Here is a 17,792-nt window from a genome sequence, read left to right on the forward strand (position 1 = left end):
CCAGATGGCCTTTTTATGGAAATGAAAATGATGCAATTATCTTGACAAAAATTCTTGGAACAGTTGAGAACCTGACTTTGTGGCTCAGTGAAGATGACAATGTGATTGTTGACCGGGGGTTAAGGGATGTGTTGAGATGCTGCGAGGTTCAGGGTTTTCTGTGTACATGCCATCCTGTCTTCTGTCAGGTCAGACACAACATGACACACTTACTGCTAACGAGAACCGCCAGTGTACTAAGCCAAAATGGATTGTGGAGAGCTACCATGGTCGACTGAAACAGTGGAAACTGTTCAGAGAACAACTCAGCTCCAACTACTTCCTTAGTGTCATAGAGGAACTGGTTAAAGTAGCAATTGCTTCCATGAATGCTGTACGTGGTCCAATTTATATGTCCACAACAGAGAGGTACTTGAGGGACCGTTGCCTTGCTGAGCGAATGCTATCCCGTTTGGCGCTGCCCAACACCTTGGCCTCAAGGTTAGCAGATGAACCTGACCTTTCTAGGCGCAACAAGGCCAACTGGGTGAAACTTTTTCAAAAGAGTTTCCAGTACTGGATATGGAATGTTTAGAAACATTAACCTTTGGAATGTGTCCACATGTTCAGCATCAAGATTAAACTAACCCAGTCCATGCAACACTCAAGTTCAAACAGGCAATCACTTGAGCAGTTCTGCTATACTAAAACGCAATATAATGTGCTGCAAACTGCAACTGTTCTATCTCTTATTAGCTTCTCAAAGTGCCATAAAGTATGGAATGGAGCTGCCTATGGCAAAACCTGTCACTATTACTATACATAATCTATCTAATAACGTTACTTTATTGACTTTCATCAAAAGATTTGTATAAAGCTGCTAACTAAATCTTCAAATTGTGAAACTTGCACAAAATAACTTTATTTTAACAAATTTCATTTGTGTGATCTTGAACAAAGGTCAAGTTCAGCAATGTTAACCAAACTTATACAAATTGACATGCACAACCACCTTGTCAAATAGCAAGACCTACAGACTTTTGATTATTAAGCTTTCACTATTAAAAAAAAAAAAGAAAAAAGAAATCAATATTTCTTGGTTTTTTAAGCAAATATGTAAAATGACAAATATATCAGTTTTTCTTAATTTTTCCAAGAAACTTCCTTTTGAAAGAAATCATCTGTGGCCAACTGTAAAGCAAGTATGAAAAATAGACCGGTTTCGGAAGTATGAAATTTGAAGTGTACAAAACAGTACTTTTCTCAAAAGTAATGGCTTTTTAAATGAATTTCGGCTGCATTTTTCAACATAAAACAAACGTTTCTCCTAACAAAGTGTGATATATGGTATCAAAATGTTGTTTGGTACAATGTGCACACATTAATGGCTTAATTTGCTCTCTAACTTCTTTTATGGTCTCCGAGTGAATCTTTCCTTTGTACTGAAGTTTCTAAAAAGAGACTCCGCCTCAAAATGACCATGTATGTTCAAGGGACAATAAACCCATTAAACAAATTGAACAAAACCAATAGTTTCAGAATTAATTGAAATATTTGACAAGTGAAAACAATAATATTACCTTTCAGGATGTTGATCAGGCTAAAAGAATTTACGGAAACTGGATATTCATGACGAACTAGAAACCGAGAACAACTGAAATTGAAATGAAGGCTCCACTCAATTGTAGAAAAAGAAAACACGAAGAGCGGATTAATTAACATAAAATCCCTAAAGATTTCAAAACTGTATCATAGTACTACACTGTCTGCTTAAGAACAGCGAGTGCTTAATAGCATTTTGTAACGTTCATAGTGGTATGAAGTCAACTGTAGCGCGACACGTCACATGTTAGTGCCCCAATAGGTGTTACATGCATCACTTGTTAGCCCTGATGGCATTATGATCAATTCTTATTTTACATGGTTTCATTTTTTATTGTAGTTTTTGTTAGTATATTAGGCTATGTAACTACAGCTATAGTTTCTGTAAATTAGTAGTCGAACTCATGACCAGCCTTTACAATGACATTTAATATGTTTTGATAATAATAGATTAGTAAACGATTTGTGCATCATAAGGATACAAAAATAAGGCAAAAATCTTGATCATCACGGTTGATATAACCGGCCCTGTTCTGGTTCTCGCACTTTCAATGACTACACCGACACCTTCATCAGACAAATGGCTAGTTAGTATACGAGATGGTGAAGAACGACTTTTTCTCCTCTGACAAGATAGTAAAAGAAGATGGTTACAATGTTCTATAGTCGATTCGGCTACACCTCGTTTAACACTTGGTGATAGATGTGCGAGAGTCTGTGCCCCTTCTCGTTCCTGTTTAATACTGGCCTGCCACGACTTGTCAAGACCAGGCCAACTTCTGGTGTAATTTGAAAGTTAAGGTATTGAAATGTGTATGTCTTTTCTTACAAACCCATGTTTTTAAAGTACCGTCAGTTTTCTTTGCCAGAATGGTGTCAAAGAATCGCATAGTGCCGATTTACAAGTGAATTTAATGTTTGTAGTATCTAGGGTACTGATATGCGCAGTCATGTCCTTCTGTGACACTTTTTTGACTATTTCCAATATGTTATCTTGCATTCTACAAAGGCTGTTGCTATAACCTTCAGGAGTAAGTTGGCCAAAATCGGATACATTGGACTGCCTATGGCTTTGGCAGATCATTGCTTATAGATGGTATCTAGGAACACAAAACGTGATGTTGAAATCACAAATTCTAGATGTCTTTAGGAGGCAACAAATGATACCAAATGCTTTGTTAGAGGTTATGTTGGTGAAAAGGGACGCTACATCGTGTGAAATGAATTCCTGACTTGTTTTGGAGACCTTAGATATACGTTCTGCAAGGACTTTTCGAGTGTTTTATATGGTGTTATGATGGATCCTAGAATGTCTACTAGTGACCTGAGATATTATAACCATTGGAACCAGTAAAACCCACTATGGGCCGTAAAGGGTTGCCTTCTTGATGTTGATTGTACATTACATTCTTGGAATATACAGATATGTATATCGTGATTCAGTGATCTCCTTTTCTGGCTTTAGTTTATATAAAATAGATAACAGGAATGTTAAAGCTTTGGTAGAATTGTTCTTGATATTTCCATATGTTTTGTTGTTTTCTAGCATGGTCACCGCTTCTTTCTTATATTGACGAGCGTCCATGTCGGCTTTGGCTGTTTCTCTGTGTCTGCTGGTGAAATCGTGATAGATATTCTTTGATAAATTGTTCAAGTGCAAAGCGTTCATTCTTTGATATATTGTTTACTTGTAATTTAAAGGATTTAAGACATCTGTTGCAATTGATCTCATCGATCAGCCTCGGTTTAACTCATGTTCTGACACGCCTGTTCTGTAGCTTCAATGAACAATATCTACTTGGATTTTGTGTGAACGATGTCATTATTCAAACCATAAGTTTGTAGATCTGTAAACTGTATTTTAGAGTTGGTAATCACATGTAACAACTTGTCTCACTTGGTTAAATTCAAATACCTATCTGTTTTTGTGGTCTCCCTGTCTCTCATACATTTACAACCACGTAGTAAACAAAACATAGCCGGGTCAGCTACAAAGTATTGTTACTATCTTGTGTACTTTTCATATAATCTTTTTACCATCTTGTCACAGTATGTTCTATAATGGTGTATATCAATTAGAATACAAGTCGGTCGACTCCTTACCAGCTCATACACTAATACCTTTCACACTGGTCATTTGTTTGATTAAGGTAATCATGTAGTCATTGAAATCTCACACTTAATGAGTGAAACGAAGGGATGTAACTCTCGAAGATTAAAACAGGGTTTTCCAAAACACCTAATATTTGCAGGTGAATGTTTGAAGGCGCAGTCATAAAATAAGTTTGTTAGCGTAATCCACTCTCAGGATAGCTGTATGCCCGTATACTATTTCAAAACATATTTTTAAGCAATTCAACTATTCAACATTATTGCACTGATGATAGGACCAATCCATCTCCCGTGACATCAACCCCTCCCCTTCCCTCAGAAGTAAACATTATCTTTAACATATCTTAACATATTCCAAATCCGATTATGATACAATATACACCACGTGACTATACCGTTACATGATGTACATATAAAACGAATCAGGTTACGTTCAACTCTATAATCACTTAAGGATTTCTCGACTTGGTATATACAAAACCAGAGTAAGTATAACACAAGATTTTTTTGTTTCTAAGGTATGCGTGTTTTTCTGAAGAAGCATGTTTTTGAAGATTAAGCAATACGAATGTTTTATATAAAACGTAATTGGGACGGAAAACCAATATTTTTTTTAATCTGAATAAAAACTTAAATGTAACAAATAATATATACGCATTTACAAACTCTGTTAAAGGTAGATTATAGCTTTAACAAATCCTACCTCTTAAAGATATCCAGATAGGTTTCGCATATAAACGATTGCATATTGAACATTTACGATATAATGTATGTGTATAGACTAGTCATGTTTGATGTTGATTGTAGCAATACAATGCTGTGTTTCATTCGAAAAAATAACAAAATCGGTCTTTACTAATCGGAAGTATTTTGTATTTTGATTTTGTATGTTGTGATGACACCTTGAGATGCAATAACATAACTATTTCTACCGCTTGAACCCTTAATTCTGCCGACGCGGGAGTTTGGAGTCACATGACCTGTTCTATACAAGGGATGCTAAACGCTGAAATAGCTCTATTTCCATAAACGACGTAACCCTGCAGCAGATAATTAGGCTGGTTAATGTCAACACAGGTCTAATATCAGGAATTCCGATCACATATCTTTAAATATCGCGAGAATACTTAAACCTGAAGTAGCTGGTTATGCAGGATATGTCGTTATTCTCTTACATATGTAAGACGACTTCCAACAGCCTGAGGACAACATCTTCTCTACACTATGGCAGGGTGTTGAACCTTGCTCGCGCTTAGAAAAATCAAAGGTGCACAAAGTCCTTCTATGGGAGTTGCTATTTGAGGATGACACCGTACTCGCTGCACACACAGAGGAAGCCCTTCATCGTCTCATCAACCACTCGCAAATGCTTGTACTGAATTCAACATCTGTCCTAAGAAAACCAATACTAAGTTGTACCAACCTTTTATGTGGTGTATCTTACTCTACGACAGCTAAATAAATAAATGAACTTTCGACAATAACGCTGCTTGAACGCCTTCCTTAGAAGACTCTTCGGCATTACCTTTCAGGACCGCACCATCAACAATGATGTCCTGGCCCAGAATGTAACTATGTTCACCATTCTCACCCAGTGACGCCTGCGGTGATTCAGTAATGTCTGTCGCATAGATGATGTCCGAATCCCAGAAGTTTTGTTTGCCGAATTGTCTGGGAATAAGACCTGTTATACAGCCTGCATTTCGTGATAAAATGAGCGCCCTGAGAGCAGGCACCACAAAAGCAGCAGTTTCCGAAGTAGACAACTGGGAAGCAACGTGATTTCCAGCGTCAATAAAGCCGAGCTGAAGAGAAAAACTAAGTTGGAAGACCGACAGCTGAGAAGGCAGTAAAAATACAGTCAGTGTCCACTGCTGCTCCATCTGAAGAGATCACCTGCGGCAGATCATGCTACTCAAGGATTGGGCTATACATCCACAACAGTCAGTGTAAGAACACAGGCTAACTCCAGGCAAAGCTTCCAAAGCCCTTGAGTCTGACGACGAATGCCAACAGCAATATGTTAGCTGCTAAAATTCTGGAAAAACAAGGAATAGTGTTAACGTTATATAAATCCATGATAAATAACTTCTATGTAAGTGTTATTATCAAGTTCACCTCAGCCTTAAAGGTGATTCATAGTCTTTATGTGTCATGTTTGATATTTTAAAACTTTTTGCAGCAGTCGAGAATGTTGGGTGTCGCCATCTTTTTAGTGGCCGGTTTATTGCTGTCTTTCATGCCAGCGAGCAATGGCTGTTCCTGCGTCTTCAGACATCCACAACAAGTTGTCTGCGAATCTGATTTCGGTACGTAAAAATAAAGATCAACATTTTGTCCTTTAAACGAACTCTCAAAAACACAAAGCACATCTGTATAAAGAGAGTAAAGCCCTACCGCAATATATGATACGTAGAATTTCTTTGATTGTAACAAATATTAAAGGTAGATATTCGTAAAAAGTTCAGTACTTTTGTTATTCTGTGTTTTTTTCCTATTATATTAGTTCAGTATATCTATCATAACTATTTGTTTGATGTCCAGTATTTATTTTGCAAATTTTGACCACTGTTTTTCATTTGTTTGTTTAAGTTATCAAAGGAATTCAAGTCGGATCAAAAGGCGTCCCGATTCCTGGCAGCATCCCACCTTTTGGCGGTGATGTTGTTTACGATATATTGGTTAAATATGTCATCAAGGTACGACGTCAGATTTATTCCTTTTCCATGTATCCATATGGATATGATTCAATTCACCTACAGACATATTCTTATTAGGTGGCTCCAGTAAATTGTGTCAGTACTTCAGTAGTGGACATTAACTCCAATAGAAATTACGCATATTTCTGACTACAAAATATGTTTAATAAAATTCTTGCTAGTGAAATTTAGGAATTAATCAATGTGATAAACGTTTAGTGATAAAATACGAAACCTGATAACATCATTAGTAATGATAATTGATGATATACCTTTTCTAGTGAAAATAAAAACACTTTTGTAGTTTTGACCAATTAGAGAAATGCCTGCTGTACTTTTTTTCGTACTCACCGCTAGATTTCGCGTCGTAAATAAAACAACATGTCATTATATATGTACACAATTATACATTATTGGTGGGTTTATGGGAACATTTCCACTTACCATTTCATGTATTTTGACTGTTCAAAACATATGCGATTGTTTCAAACATACCATCGACATGTGCGTTATTTTTAACATCATATCAACGATGGGAACTTGGCTAAGTTATTTGAAACGTTATCTAAACATGTAAATAGTTGTTGAACCTGAAATGTACTGTTTCCTCGTGACTTTCAATACATTAACCATCGCGATTGCTCTTTGATTAGAGAAGTTGTATGTTAGAAGATGTCTACATATGCTGCAGCAAATCAGGCAACGATTAGGTTGGTTTTCCATTTCAAATCTTTCGGTGTACCCTTCCCTAATTTAGTATTGAAAAACAGTTTGTAGGTGATTTTTGTCAGATGATACTGTAAACTGGTAGAATACTTCATAAAGCTGCCATTGCATAATAGCGACGTCTTATTGCTAAGCGTAAAGTTAAATAATCAGACCAATCTCTACTAGAGTTGTCGTTTCTTATTGTCACAATAACAATGGATCTATTGGAGAAAATATACACGTGTACTTGCCTTATTTATGTTCATTTTTTCGTTCGTGTTTTTTGCCACTTGTCCTGTCTATTTCAGTCAAAAAATAAATAATTTATTGGCTGTATTAAGACATTATCAATGCTATTCAATTTATTGGCTGTATTAAGACATTATCAATGCTATTCATTGTAGGGTGAAGGGATAAAAGTCGGAGATACTATCAAAGTCAGGACAGGCTCGAGCAGTGCCGCTTGTGGTGTGAGCATAACCGCTGGGGCCCTATGGTTATTAACAGGCATGTAATATAGATACAACTACACGGTTGACAAATGTTAATTATAGTATACAGTTATAGAGGATTTTAGATCAGTTAGATTTAATTTACATTAATACATATACGTTAAGCACCCGAAGATATTCATGATTAAGGGATAACCAGAGTGTGTTTTGATAGCGCCGGCAATTTGTCGTGCTTATAATTTCGCATTCTTTTTTAACATAGTAAAATTGATATTTTCAGATATGTAACAAGATATCCCTCCGCAAAAAAAAAAAAAAAAAAACATAAACATGCAACAAGGTTATTCCAAATGTAATTTATATCATTTTCAACAAGAAAACACGTGATAATAAGAATTACCTTGCTCACGATTCTTTGCCTGTTGGTTCCGTTGTCGTATACCTTGTTCGCATTTGAGAAAGCGACACTATTTATCTTGACATATCAAGGTTACATGGCGGTGTCGTCGATGAACCAGAATACGTTTACTCTTCCGATACACCTGGTCCGCGAGTAAATCTTTCTTTTATTCATATTTTGCCATACATGTATTGAATTTGAGTTTGGATTATGATTATGTTGACATGTTGGTATTTTTTTCATAACTTGTCGGGGTAAATGACATAATAAACAATCAACAAATCATTTAATAGACAAATCAGATATGTAACATCTCAAATGAAACGGAACATATATGAATCTCAAAAAGCAGCTGTTGTTTATAATGTGTATAGATGTTCTTTTAAACAAAACTATTAAATTGTGGGGCTCGTGCATCTCCAAAATATGGACTTTTTACGATCAGTTTTGACTTTCCTCAATCGCCTTCTAACGAATTTCGGTTATTACCAATTATTGTTAACAATAATTTTATATTGAAATTCACACGCAATATTACTTATATTCTGTGTTGATAGAGGATAACGTTTTCAAACGTATTCAGATATCTCTCAGAAAGTGAGTGACATTGTAATTATCATATAGAGTTTCCTAACAACTGAAATTGGTTTTAATGCTATATGCAGGTTTCCTAAAATGACATCATCTAGGTGGTAATGAAGAAGTTTCTAGGTGGATGGCTGTTGTGTATAATGTTATATTGCAGTTTTCTTGGAGAATGTTTTTTTTTTGTGATATCATATAGCAGTATTCTTGACGGGTTGACGTTGTTCACTATACTAAACTGATTGTCACAAAGCGTGTCATTTAGTTAAATAAAAAACAAAATTGTAAATTAAAACGTTCCCAACAGTAACAGTTGTTTATAATTATTTAGATTATTTCTAAAGCTACAAAATATTTAACCAAAACAATCACAGTAAATATTTCCTTTCTTTGTCCTAAGTATTATTTGTAGTTCGGTCAGAATATTGGCTGTTTCTCATTATTATTTTACTTTATTTGTTGCAGGGAGAAAAACGGTAAGCGGGGATATCCCTTATTCTATCAGTTCATGTGACTGGAATACGGAATGCTCCAACCTTACTCCACAGCAGATATCTTTCCTTCGTCCAAAAGGCCGAAAATCGTATTTCGGACGAAAAGACAATTGCAAGAATTGTAAAGTACGTTATGTTTAGTTTTATGTTACAAATAATTTTATCAGAGTCAGCATGACTATCCAACAAAGATATATAACCCTATAATCTCACTTTATATTTTATTTTTACTTATATTTTCATCTACTAATTCATAATAAATACATTCCTTCTTCAGAACAGTTTGAAGTAAACATATTCGACCGGTTCTACATTACACTAATTTTATACTCTGTAACAAATGAAATTTATTTGCTCTTTTTAGTTTATTACTTGTTTACTGACGTTGTTTCGCTACATACAAAAATCTTCAATAGTCAATCTGTCTTTATTTTACCAGATTGAGAGGTGTCCAGATAATGACTGCAGTAAACCGGCAGCTGGGCAGTGCCTAACTGATGCAAAACCGTGTTATGCACAAACTCTCAAGTGCCAATACACAGGAAAGCGTTGCCGATGGAGGAAAAGGAAAGATGCGAAAAAATGCTTCAAAAGCTTAAATTAAACAAGAGAATTATTGAAAATATGAATGTAAAAGTTTAATTAACAAGCGTTATTAAAGTCAACACCCATCTTTATGTTATATATTCACTCTTAGTTCGGGATTTTAAATCTGTGAATTAATTTAGAAATTGTGGACCCTGGAAGTTGAAATCTAGACATACAATGATATATATTAATTCAGGTAGGACAACATTTTCAGGTACGTGTTACAGAAAACTACAAGCGTATTCCAGTAAATTTGTCTCCTAGCCGTAGTTCCCCACAGATCTTCACAGATAGATGTGGTCAAGCTGGAATGGCAATTTATAAATAATTCCAAAGGTTAGGCTACGGGAAAGTTTTCTCAAACAAACCTTTATGTTGAAATCTTTCCACTAGCTGTCAAATCAAGGCTACGGTCTGTAATGAAAACCTCAAAGAACTTTTGACTTGAAGAACATTTGATTTTTTCAAGTTTTGACATAGCAAATAGAGCGAACTGTGTTTCTCTTTTGGTAGGATTGATTTATGTTTCCTTAAGAGCCTGGAGATATGTTAATCAAAGAGCTTATCAAATCAGGACAAAAGTATCCTGCCAACACCTTTGTTTCACTGTTAGATAATATTTTATAATTTCTAGTGTTAATGTTTGGCCGTAATGTCTAGTATTCAAATAGCAAGAAATGCATCTACCATGTCCATTATTGTATGCTCATCAGAGATGGTAGTGTATAACACGACAGACTTTTCTATTCAATCGTCTACCCCAGTCTATTACTACAATGGAACCAATAGGGCAGATTATATGGAAGTTTTTTTTTGTCGTCAGAATGATCTTATCGGAAAATATTCGATTTCTTTTCTTGTACAATATATAGTTGGACGTATTTGATGCTCACGCGTATGCCCGGTGGGTCAGTTGTTGGTAATCTTCATTTGGGAACGTGTCATAATTCAATTAAATTGATCAAAGTGTACGTGACAGGTATACTTTGTCAATATTTTGAACTATAATAATGGATTTTGAATTCGAATTCAGTGTCTGTTAACATGAAAGTAAATCATCTCTTTAATATTTTGGAAAGGGGGTGCATGCTCTAGCATCTTTCAAATTAAATGTACAACCAACCTGGCATTTGCATGGCATCATGGTTCCATAATCAAAATGATTTCTCTGACACAGTTAACAGGATATCAAGTTTTTTTTACTATATCACATTAACCTATATATTTAGCATATCGTGTTTTTTAAAAATAACCCATATATCTGTTTTGTTAATATAGTAAATGAAAGAGGTGTGTCAATATATCAATTTTAGTGACGTCTCAATAGTACAATTTCAACAAAAAACATGAACTCTTAAAAGAATGCGGAAATGGAGAACTTTAATGTTGTCGGTGTGTCTATTTATATTTCAAATCACAACAATTCTGCTCGTCCAGAATCTTTGATAACAGAAAGTCTTTAGATGCATCAATTATCTTCAACACATTGCTTCAATGATCTACTCTTAAACCATTTACATTCCGGTGCACAGCCCTCCTTCTGGACCTCTACACAGGTAGCATACCGGCAAAAACAAATGTCAGCGGAAGCGGGATCCGCCACGCACTTTCCTTCCCCAGTCTGTGAAGAACAACGGTTAGGCAAACTTCTCACAAAGTGAGCAGAACAGATATAAATACGTAAGAGAAAATAAAAATGATAATAAAATAAGGAAATGCATCTAGAAGTTCGTTGTCAGATTATCGCTTGACTCCTACAAGACTGTCTATCATATTCTCAGTTTCTGTTTTTCCCCCCAATATCCTCGAATTCATAATTATATCCGTTAGGTTTGTCATTTTTTCAAGAAATGCTGCGAAAATTTCTGTCATAAATTTAACTTGTCAGTGTATTGAGGTTACAGTTATCAGCATTAAAATCAGTTAAGAATATAGATATTGAACTGAGTCGATGAAACAGCCATTTTGACGTTATACCATTGCCGTCGATATGAATGCTAATTTGGCGTCATAAGGGACATGTGATTTCCAAATGACTAAATATGGTGTTTAAATCGTTAGTTAATTTATCAATTATTCATACATTTAATAAACATAACAGAACGTATTTTTTCATCCCTCTTTGATTCACATAACTAGAGATTTCTCGTGCCTAATTTTTCTTCATGACAACAAATTTTACATGTCAACTGGAGCTTACCGGACATTGACAATTTTTCTCATATCGCTTATTTAATCCTATCTTCATGTGTGGTGTAACTTCATCCCATGGAATATTTAGACCACACTCATCTATTTTCAGTTTTCCATCTTCTTCAAAGCCTGGAAATGTGTAATTAATTTAATGTACAAGTGTATAATATGAACTTTTTAAATGTACCATTATTTATTGCTATTATAAACTAGTTTATAATAATGATAATATAATATTTACTTATAAATCAATGAAATATACTGACCGCTTATCAAATATGTTTCATCCACATTAAGTTCTACACCGCAAGGTTGTGGTTCTTTCAATGTGATCAGAGTAAAGAAGCATCCAGCTGTTGCATTACTCTGTAAATAGGAAAACATGTTGATACATTTATGTAACTGACCGGGAACAATCATGTCAATATTTTCTGTAATAATCTTGAATTAACATTTTATATTTCTCCTTTCAAAAGATATAGTGCAACGTTATCGAGAAATAAAAGGAAACCTATGTAATAATATCATAAATGATGCTGATATAATGTATTTTTATTGGATAGCTTTCATCTTATCACCGGTTTATTACTGAATTCCCAATATGTTGTTATATACACTTGTCATCGATATAAAAATTACAAAATTTATTGAATCATTGGGCTAGTGCACCTTCCTATATAGACTTTGACTTTTCTTTCGATCACTTTGGACCTTCCTCAATCACCTCTTAAACTTCAGTGATAGTGCTAGATGGGCGAAACAGCTGTATGATGCAGTTAGATTATTTTTTGGCTCTGCTGTATCCAACTCTAAATTTGTACTGAAATATGCTATTCAATTGTGTGTCTTTTGTAATATCATCATGGTAATCATGACTTGCGACAATCGTTCATGTTCAGACAGAAAATCGACGTTGACATCGCAGACATTTTCATAACAACAGGACATAATCTGACATTAAATTGTTCTGCGAACGGCGATGCCAATTTTTTTTTCTTCTAAAATTGCTACTTGATAAATCCTGTGCCGGCAGAATACAAATGTCGAGAAATATAACAGATTAAATTTCAATCCACCAGATCAACTCAATCGACCATTTGTCGGTAATATCAGGATATCTAGAAATACGACAGATTAATTCTCAATCTACCTGAACAACTATAGCCTGCTACAATGACCCAACATAAAGTCAATTCTTTTGTGGAAAAATCTGTAACGAATGATATATAAAATTCATTCATCTGAAAAAAATGTGCTGTCCACCTCCGCGATGTCGGCTGTTGTATCGATCTACCTACGTTACTTAACAGTTATGTTTGCCGCTCACTGAAAGACGTGATAAATTTCACGTACAACTTTTATTTTCATAATGCGAGGGGACGACGATGTGTACATTAATAAAACATTGAACATCTAAACAGGTCTGAAAATTTTCCAAATATAGTTAAAGAAGTATAAACAATTTAGAAATGTGTTGAAAATCAACAACAGAAATCCAATAGTTATTTCGCAAAGCAAGAATTACAAATATAGTAAAAGTATAAACAATTTAGAAATGTGTTGAAAATCAACAACAGAAATCCAATGGTTATTTCGCAAAGCAAGAATTACGTCCGTTCTCTTACTGTGTCAGGTAAATGTCATAGGATAAAATATACTAGTGTTATGTAAATGATAAAATATTCTTGCTTAATCTTGTTAATCCCAATGGCCAATCAAATGTCGCCTGAATGAGATGTAATTATCGACAGACAAGTACTATTTAATATACAGTAATTTTGGAAAAAAATAGAACCTTGATTTTCTATATGTTTTCATATGAAAGATAAAAGGAAAATAATATAGATATTCATACCGCCAGGCTCTCTACGACACATGTTGCTTCTACAGTAGGAACTGGCGGCTCCTAAAAACGTAAAGCACATCATCAGTATCAGAAAATAGAATTATAAATTGCAATTTGTCCAGTTAAGGTAAAACTAGATAAGAGTATGTTAGTTCCATGGCTTACCCAGTAGAAATGATGGGTATAGTCAACTTCATTGAAAAGAAGGGAAGAGATAAGAAGAAAAATCTTCAATTAGGGTTGGAGTTATTTACAACGTATGGAAATATTCGCAACTGTTTAAATTTTGTTGAATTCCTTTCAGACATCTTTCTGTATATCGCACAACAATGACGAATTTAAATTTGAACAGATCTTAAAAGAAATTTCTTATGTTTTAGTCTAAACAATACCACAGAGGGAAATAATTTTTTTTTTTTAAATATTATATTTGATTTCGTTTTGTATTTGTTAAAATGATTCACATTCGTTTACCTTTTTGAGCATTTTGACATATACAACCTCACAGTAAACGTCAAATGGGTATGATTTTATAAGTGAATATAATACGATTAAAATTAAATTATTTACATACCTTGAATACCTTGTCAATGGAGATGCTGTACTGTGTTGTTGGATCATCTTCAGGGGTTTCAGGATCATCTCCTACCATTGTCATATCAGTAATAGAAGCTTTGATCACTGTCAAATGACAAAATAAAAAAAATGACAGTGTCACAGTTATTAAAAAGCCAAATTTCATAAAATGTTTGGCAGATATACTGATGAACTATTTAATACCGTAACAAGGAAACTAATTATGGAATTCCTAGTACTTGTCATACCAAAATCTCCATTGCAATACGCGTCTTGTGGATGAACCTTTGTCGGACACGCAGGACATGTGCAAGATGTTTCCAGCGAGTTCACGATGACTAAAATCACCAATGTCTCTGCAAATCCTCGGAGATCCATAATATCTACACTTGAAAATAGAAACAAAAGATTATTACGGAATCAGCTTTTAAAAGAACTTTCAATATGTGTATTTGAAAAAGTGGTAGAAAAACCATCAGCATTCAAATTACTGAAAATCGGTATTTTTACTTTTCAAAAATCGTGATATAAAATTTGTTAGTTCTACAGTGCAGTGACAGCTTACCTTATCTGATGTGAGACAACAAAATGCTTTTCGACAAGTCATGAACCACTGCTTTTTATGTAGAAATGTTGTCATCAAAGATGTATTAGCTAAGAAATGAACGTTTGATGTGTTGAAATCGCGATTTAGCAATATTTAACGACAAAACGATACATATCTCAAACATAAAGAACACGTGTTTACAAGAAATATTCATCATTTGTACGCCAGACGTACATCGTTGGAAACAAAAATCAATCACCCGACTTATGTACTTTTAAGTGCAATAAATCAAAGATGTGACATTGATGGTATCTTTTGAATTTCCGTTCAAAATCGAACTCGGCATCTAAAGAGAAGAACTAGCTGATTGGCTAATACTCAAAGCCGAGTCTGTGCGAAGTAGCAATATTACAAGTTTAACATTAAATTTTTGACTCGAAAGATTTGTCCCTCTGTATATTATTGTAACGGACTTGATGGGCTATTAAGAGCATCCATCCTGAAGATAAGGCAGAACGATTTACAACACAACAACACTAATCAATTGGTAGGTGCTTTAGCAGTTTAAGTGCGGAAAATTAAAAACATAAGATATTATCAACTGATTTATCACACTAAATAAATGCATTTACAAAAAATATTCTCTGGCAAACATGACACAATCTACATGTTAAATTATATAGTGAACGTAGGAATTACCCTGCATTTTTTTTTTTTTTTCTTTTTTTTTGTTTTTCTCTTTCGTCCAGTGCAGAAATGCAATCACAAATAAAATTAATGGATAAAGTCTAAGGGCTCCATACATGCTGAAATTTTCTGATCTTTTTTTATAATTGTGAACCTTTGATGGAGCAATCAATGAAAAATGTAAGCTTACAGATGGCGCTGGTAGTATCCTGTTCTTGTTGAGTACAATCGCGCTACTGAACAGACAATGAAATTGAGGTCAGGTAGCTCCATGACAACGCCATTTATGACACCATTGTTTGTGCTACACAATAATTCTTCTCGCAGGTTTGACGAAGAAATGTCAGCATCGCCATAACGTTCTCATGGAGAAATATAATGTATCTTTTGTGCTGTGCATGAAGCTGAAAGTGGTTGATGTAAGTGACTTTACCTAATGGTTGTTGTTTACCTTGCTCTCATTTGGGATCGTAACATTACTTACTTGAACTGACCAAGATTTACATAGCTTGTATAGTCGATGAAGCAGAAGACGCTTACCCTTCCGAAACACTTAGTGTTATTGTCTTCGTACTCTTCAGGAATCTCCGTGTATATTTTACTTTTGTTCGTATTTTTTTTAGTGTTATCGTATTTGTGAATGAATTATGATTCCGGTAAGATGTCAGTATTGTATTGGTTGTTTTAGTCATAACGAGTTGCATTCACTGTTAATCTTAACATTAATGGGATATCTTTCATACTGTCATAAATATTCATTAAACTGTGAAAATGTATTAGTTTTATCTAGCATTACCAGGAAATAATACTATCAACTTTCGGTAGAATAACAACGATGTCGTTACGTGAAAATGTCTCCTGTTTTATAATCGTCTGCTTCGCTGGCTGTATTTGACAACTGGTAAGAGGTTTGGAATAACATCCGGTATCATATTAACAATTTTAGAATCAATACGTAATGAAGTGTGCTTGTTTATAGTCTTGTTTACGTGTTATGAGCAAAGTCACTCTTCAACATTAGATTCCGCAGCGCAAGGTTTGCATCAACAAGATAACTGCAGATTACGGAGTGTATTTCTCGAATGCGTCACCGGAGGACGTGTACGTACTTAAAATTAAATGAATTTTAGCATTTCCAAGATTGTAAGATCTTATGAAAATAATTTCAAGAATCATCTTGAGTTCTTCTTTTAATCTTAGTCTGCCATTTAATAGCTAACAAACTTGTATCAAAAATTTATCTCGTCGGATTCTGCAGTTTTCTCCATTAGTGAATTAATCAGATAAGCGTAATGTTAATGGAAGACAGCACTCATTAAATGATTGACATTTTTCTTGCTATTTGGTTTATCCGTTTTGTATGAGTAATGCTGTTAAAGTCAGATTAATCATTAGTAATCTTTTGTACACAATGTATTAGTCAATCTGCAAGGGTTTGGTACGAGTTTTCCTATTACATTTTTTTTCATTTTGCACTCATTCAATACAATTTTTGTAAAGTGAAATGCAAAAGACATTGAACCAATTAAAGAAACACAATGTCCTTGACAAAATTAAAGTGAATTGTATTTTTCTAATGTAGCAATAATGTTAAACGCTTAACACTTACGTGGCAGCCGAACTCCAAGGATAGCTTAGAGATTTTAATTTGCAAAATATTTAAAATACTCAAATTGTAGTTGACAAACACAAAACATAAATGACTGATAGCTTATAAAGAGATTGAAAAATCAGTCAGCTTAAAAACGAAGAACAAAAACGTGAACAGGATAATGAGCGACAGAAAAATAGAATCACCAGGTGAAACGTGGAGGAGGTTAATAGAGCTTCCTCTGTTCAGATCAACGTAGACTACTGTGATCCAGGTAGACAGCAGTTTGTAAAAACTTCATGCTGAAAGTTACCGTAGCTACCAGCCACACATTACATTTAAAGGAGGACTTTTGAAAAACGTGTAAGGAAAACACGCGTCCTCTGTCCTCCAAGTAAATCTATTTCTAGACAACATCATGTCACAAAATGATGGTTGTTTAATTGCTCTTGGCCCATCCTGGCTTGTTTACAAAGAATTCTCTACTTGAACTAAAACTACTGTTTTGTCATCTATGGGAAATAGAACTGCACCCTAATGCAGGCCTGAAAGCTTTGGAGAAAACAGAATGTATTATTAGATCACAGTTTTTAAAGTATCACTATCTCATAATAAACACAAAAATTAGTATTATTGATCATTCTGAATTAGAGGCCAACGAAAATGACTGTAACAATGAAAAAAGACGTCCTTTTGTATAAAAATTACCGCGACCACAAATAACGGACGATGC

At 34.4% G+C, this 17,792-nt stretch overlaps 2 protein-coding genes across 2 annotated transcripts; one reads left to right on the plus strand and one right to left on the minus strand.

The window, feature by feature from the left end:
• The first annotated feature begins 5,884 nt into the window (after positions 1-5,884).
• Positions 5,885-9,635, plus strand: LOC132545224 (metalloproteinase inhibitor 2-like). Its single transcript, XM_060208900.1, has 5 exons — positions 5,885-6,002; positions 6,286-6,392; positions 7,505-7,607; positions 9,003-9,157; positions 9,471-9,635. Exons 1-5 carry the CDS (start codon positions 5,885-5,887, stop codon positions 9,633-9,635), a joined length of 648 nt encoding a protein of 215 aa, XP_060064883.1.
• Positions 9,636-11,087: 1,452 nt separating this feature from the next.
• Positions 11,088-14,612, minus strand: LOC132545225 (metalloproteinase inhibitor 2-like). The gene is made up of 6 exons (XM_060208901.1): positions 14,483-14,612; positions 14,233-14,339; positions 13,668-13,718; positions 12,079-12,178; positions 11,820-11,941; positions 11,088-11,240 (listed from the first exon to the last, which is right to left on the minus strand). The coding sequence occupies exons 1-6, from the start codon at positions 14,610-14,612 to the stop codon at positions 11,088-11,090; spliced, it is 663 nt and encodes a 220-aa protein (XP_060064884.1).
• Positions 14,613-17,792: the final 3,180 nt, after the last annotated feature.

The sequence above is a fragment of the Ylistrum balloti genome, unplaced genomic scaffold, assembly GCF_031769215.1.
Source record: "Ylistrum balloti isolate Yb309-2 unplaced genomic scaffold, AGI_CSIRO_Ybal_v1 Utg369832, whole genome shotgun sequence".
NCBI classification, from domain to species: domain Eukaryota; kingdom Metazoa; phylum Mollusca; class Bivalvia; order Pectinida; family Pectinidae; genus Ylistrum; species Ylistrum balloti.

What these genes read in the sequence shown, in the direction of transcription:
- LOC132545224 (XM_060208900.1), top strand. Translation starts at nt 5,885, where the DNA reads ATGTTGGGTGTCGCCATCTTTTTAGTGGCCGGTTTATTGCTGTCTTTC. An exon ending in GGCCCTATGGTTATTAACAG is followed by an intron (nt 7,608 to 9,002) that starts GCATGTAATATA and finishes TATTTGTTGCAG; the next exon opens with GGAGAAAAACGGTAAGCGGG. An exon ending in ACAATTGCAAGAATTGTAAA is followed by an intron (nt 9,158 to 9,470) that starts GTACGTTATGTT and finishes TTATTTTACCAG; the next exon opens with ATTGAGAGGTGTCCAGATAA.
- LOC132545225 (XM_060208901.1), bottom strand. Translation starts at nt 14,612, where the DNA reads ATGGATCTCCGAGGATTTGCAGAGACATTGGTGATTTTAGTCATCGTG. An exon ending in GTATTGCAATGGAGATTTTG is followed by an intron (nt 14,340 to 14,482) that starts GTATGACAAGTA and finishes GTCATTTGACAG; the next exon opens with TGATCAAAGCTTCTATTACT. An exon ending in CCATTGACAAGGTATTCAAG is followed by an intron (nt 13,719 to 14,232) that starts GTATGTAAATAA and finishes TTACGTTTTTAG; the next exon opens with GAGCCGCCAGTTCCTACTGT.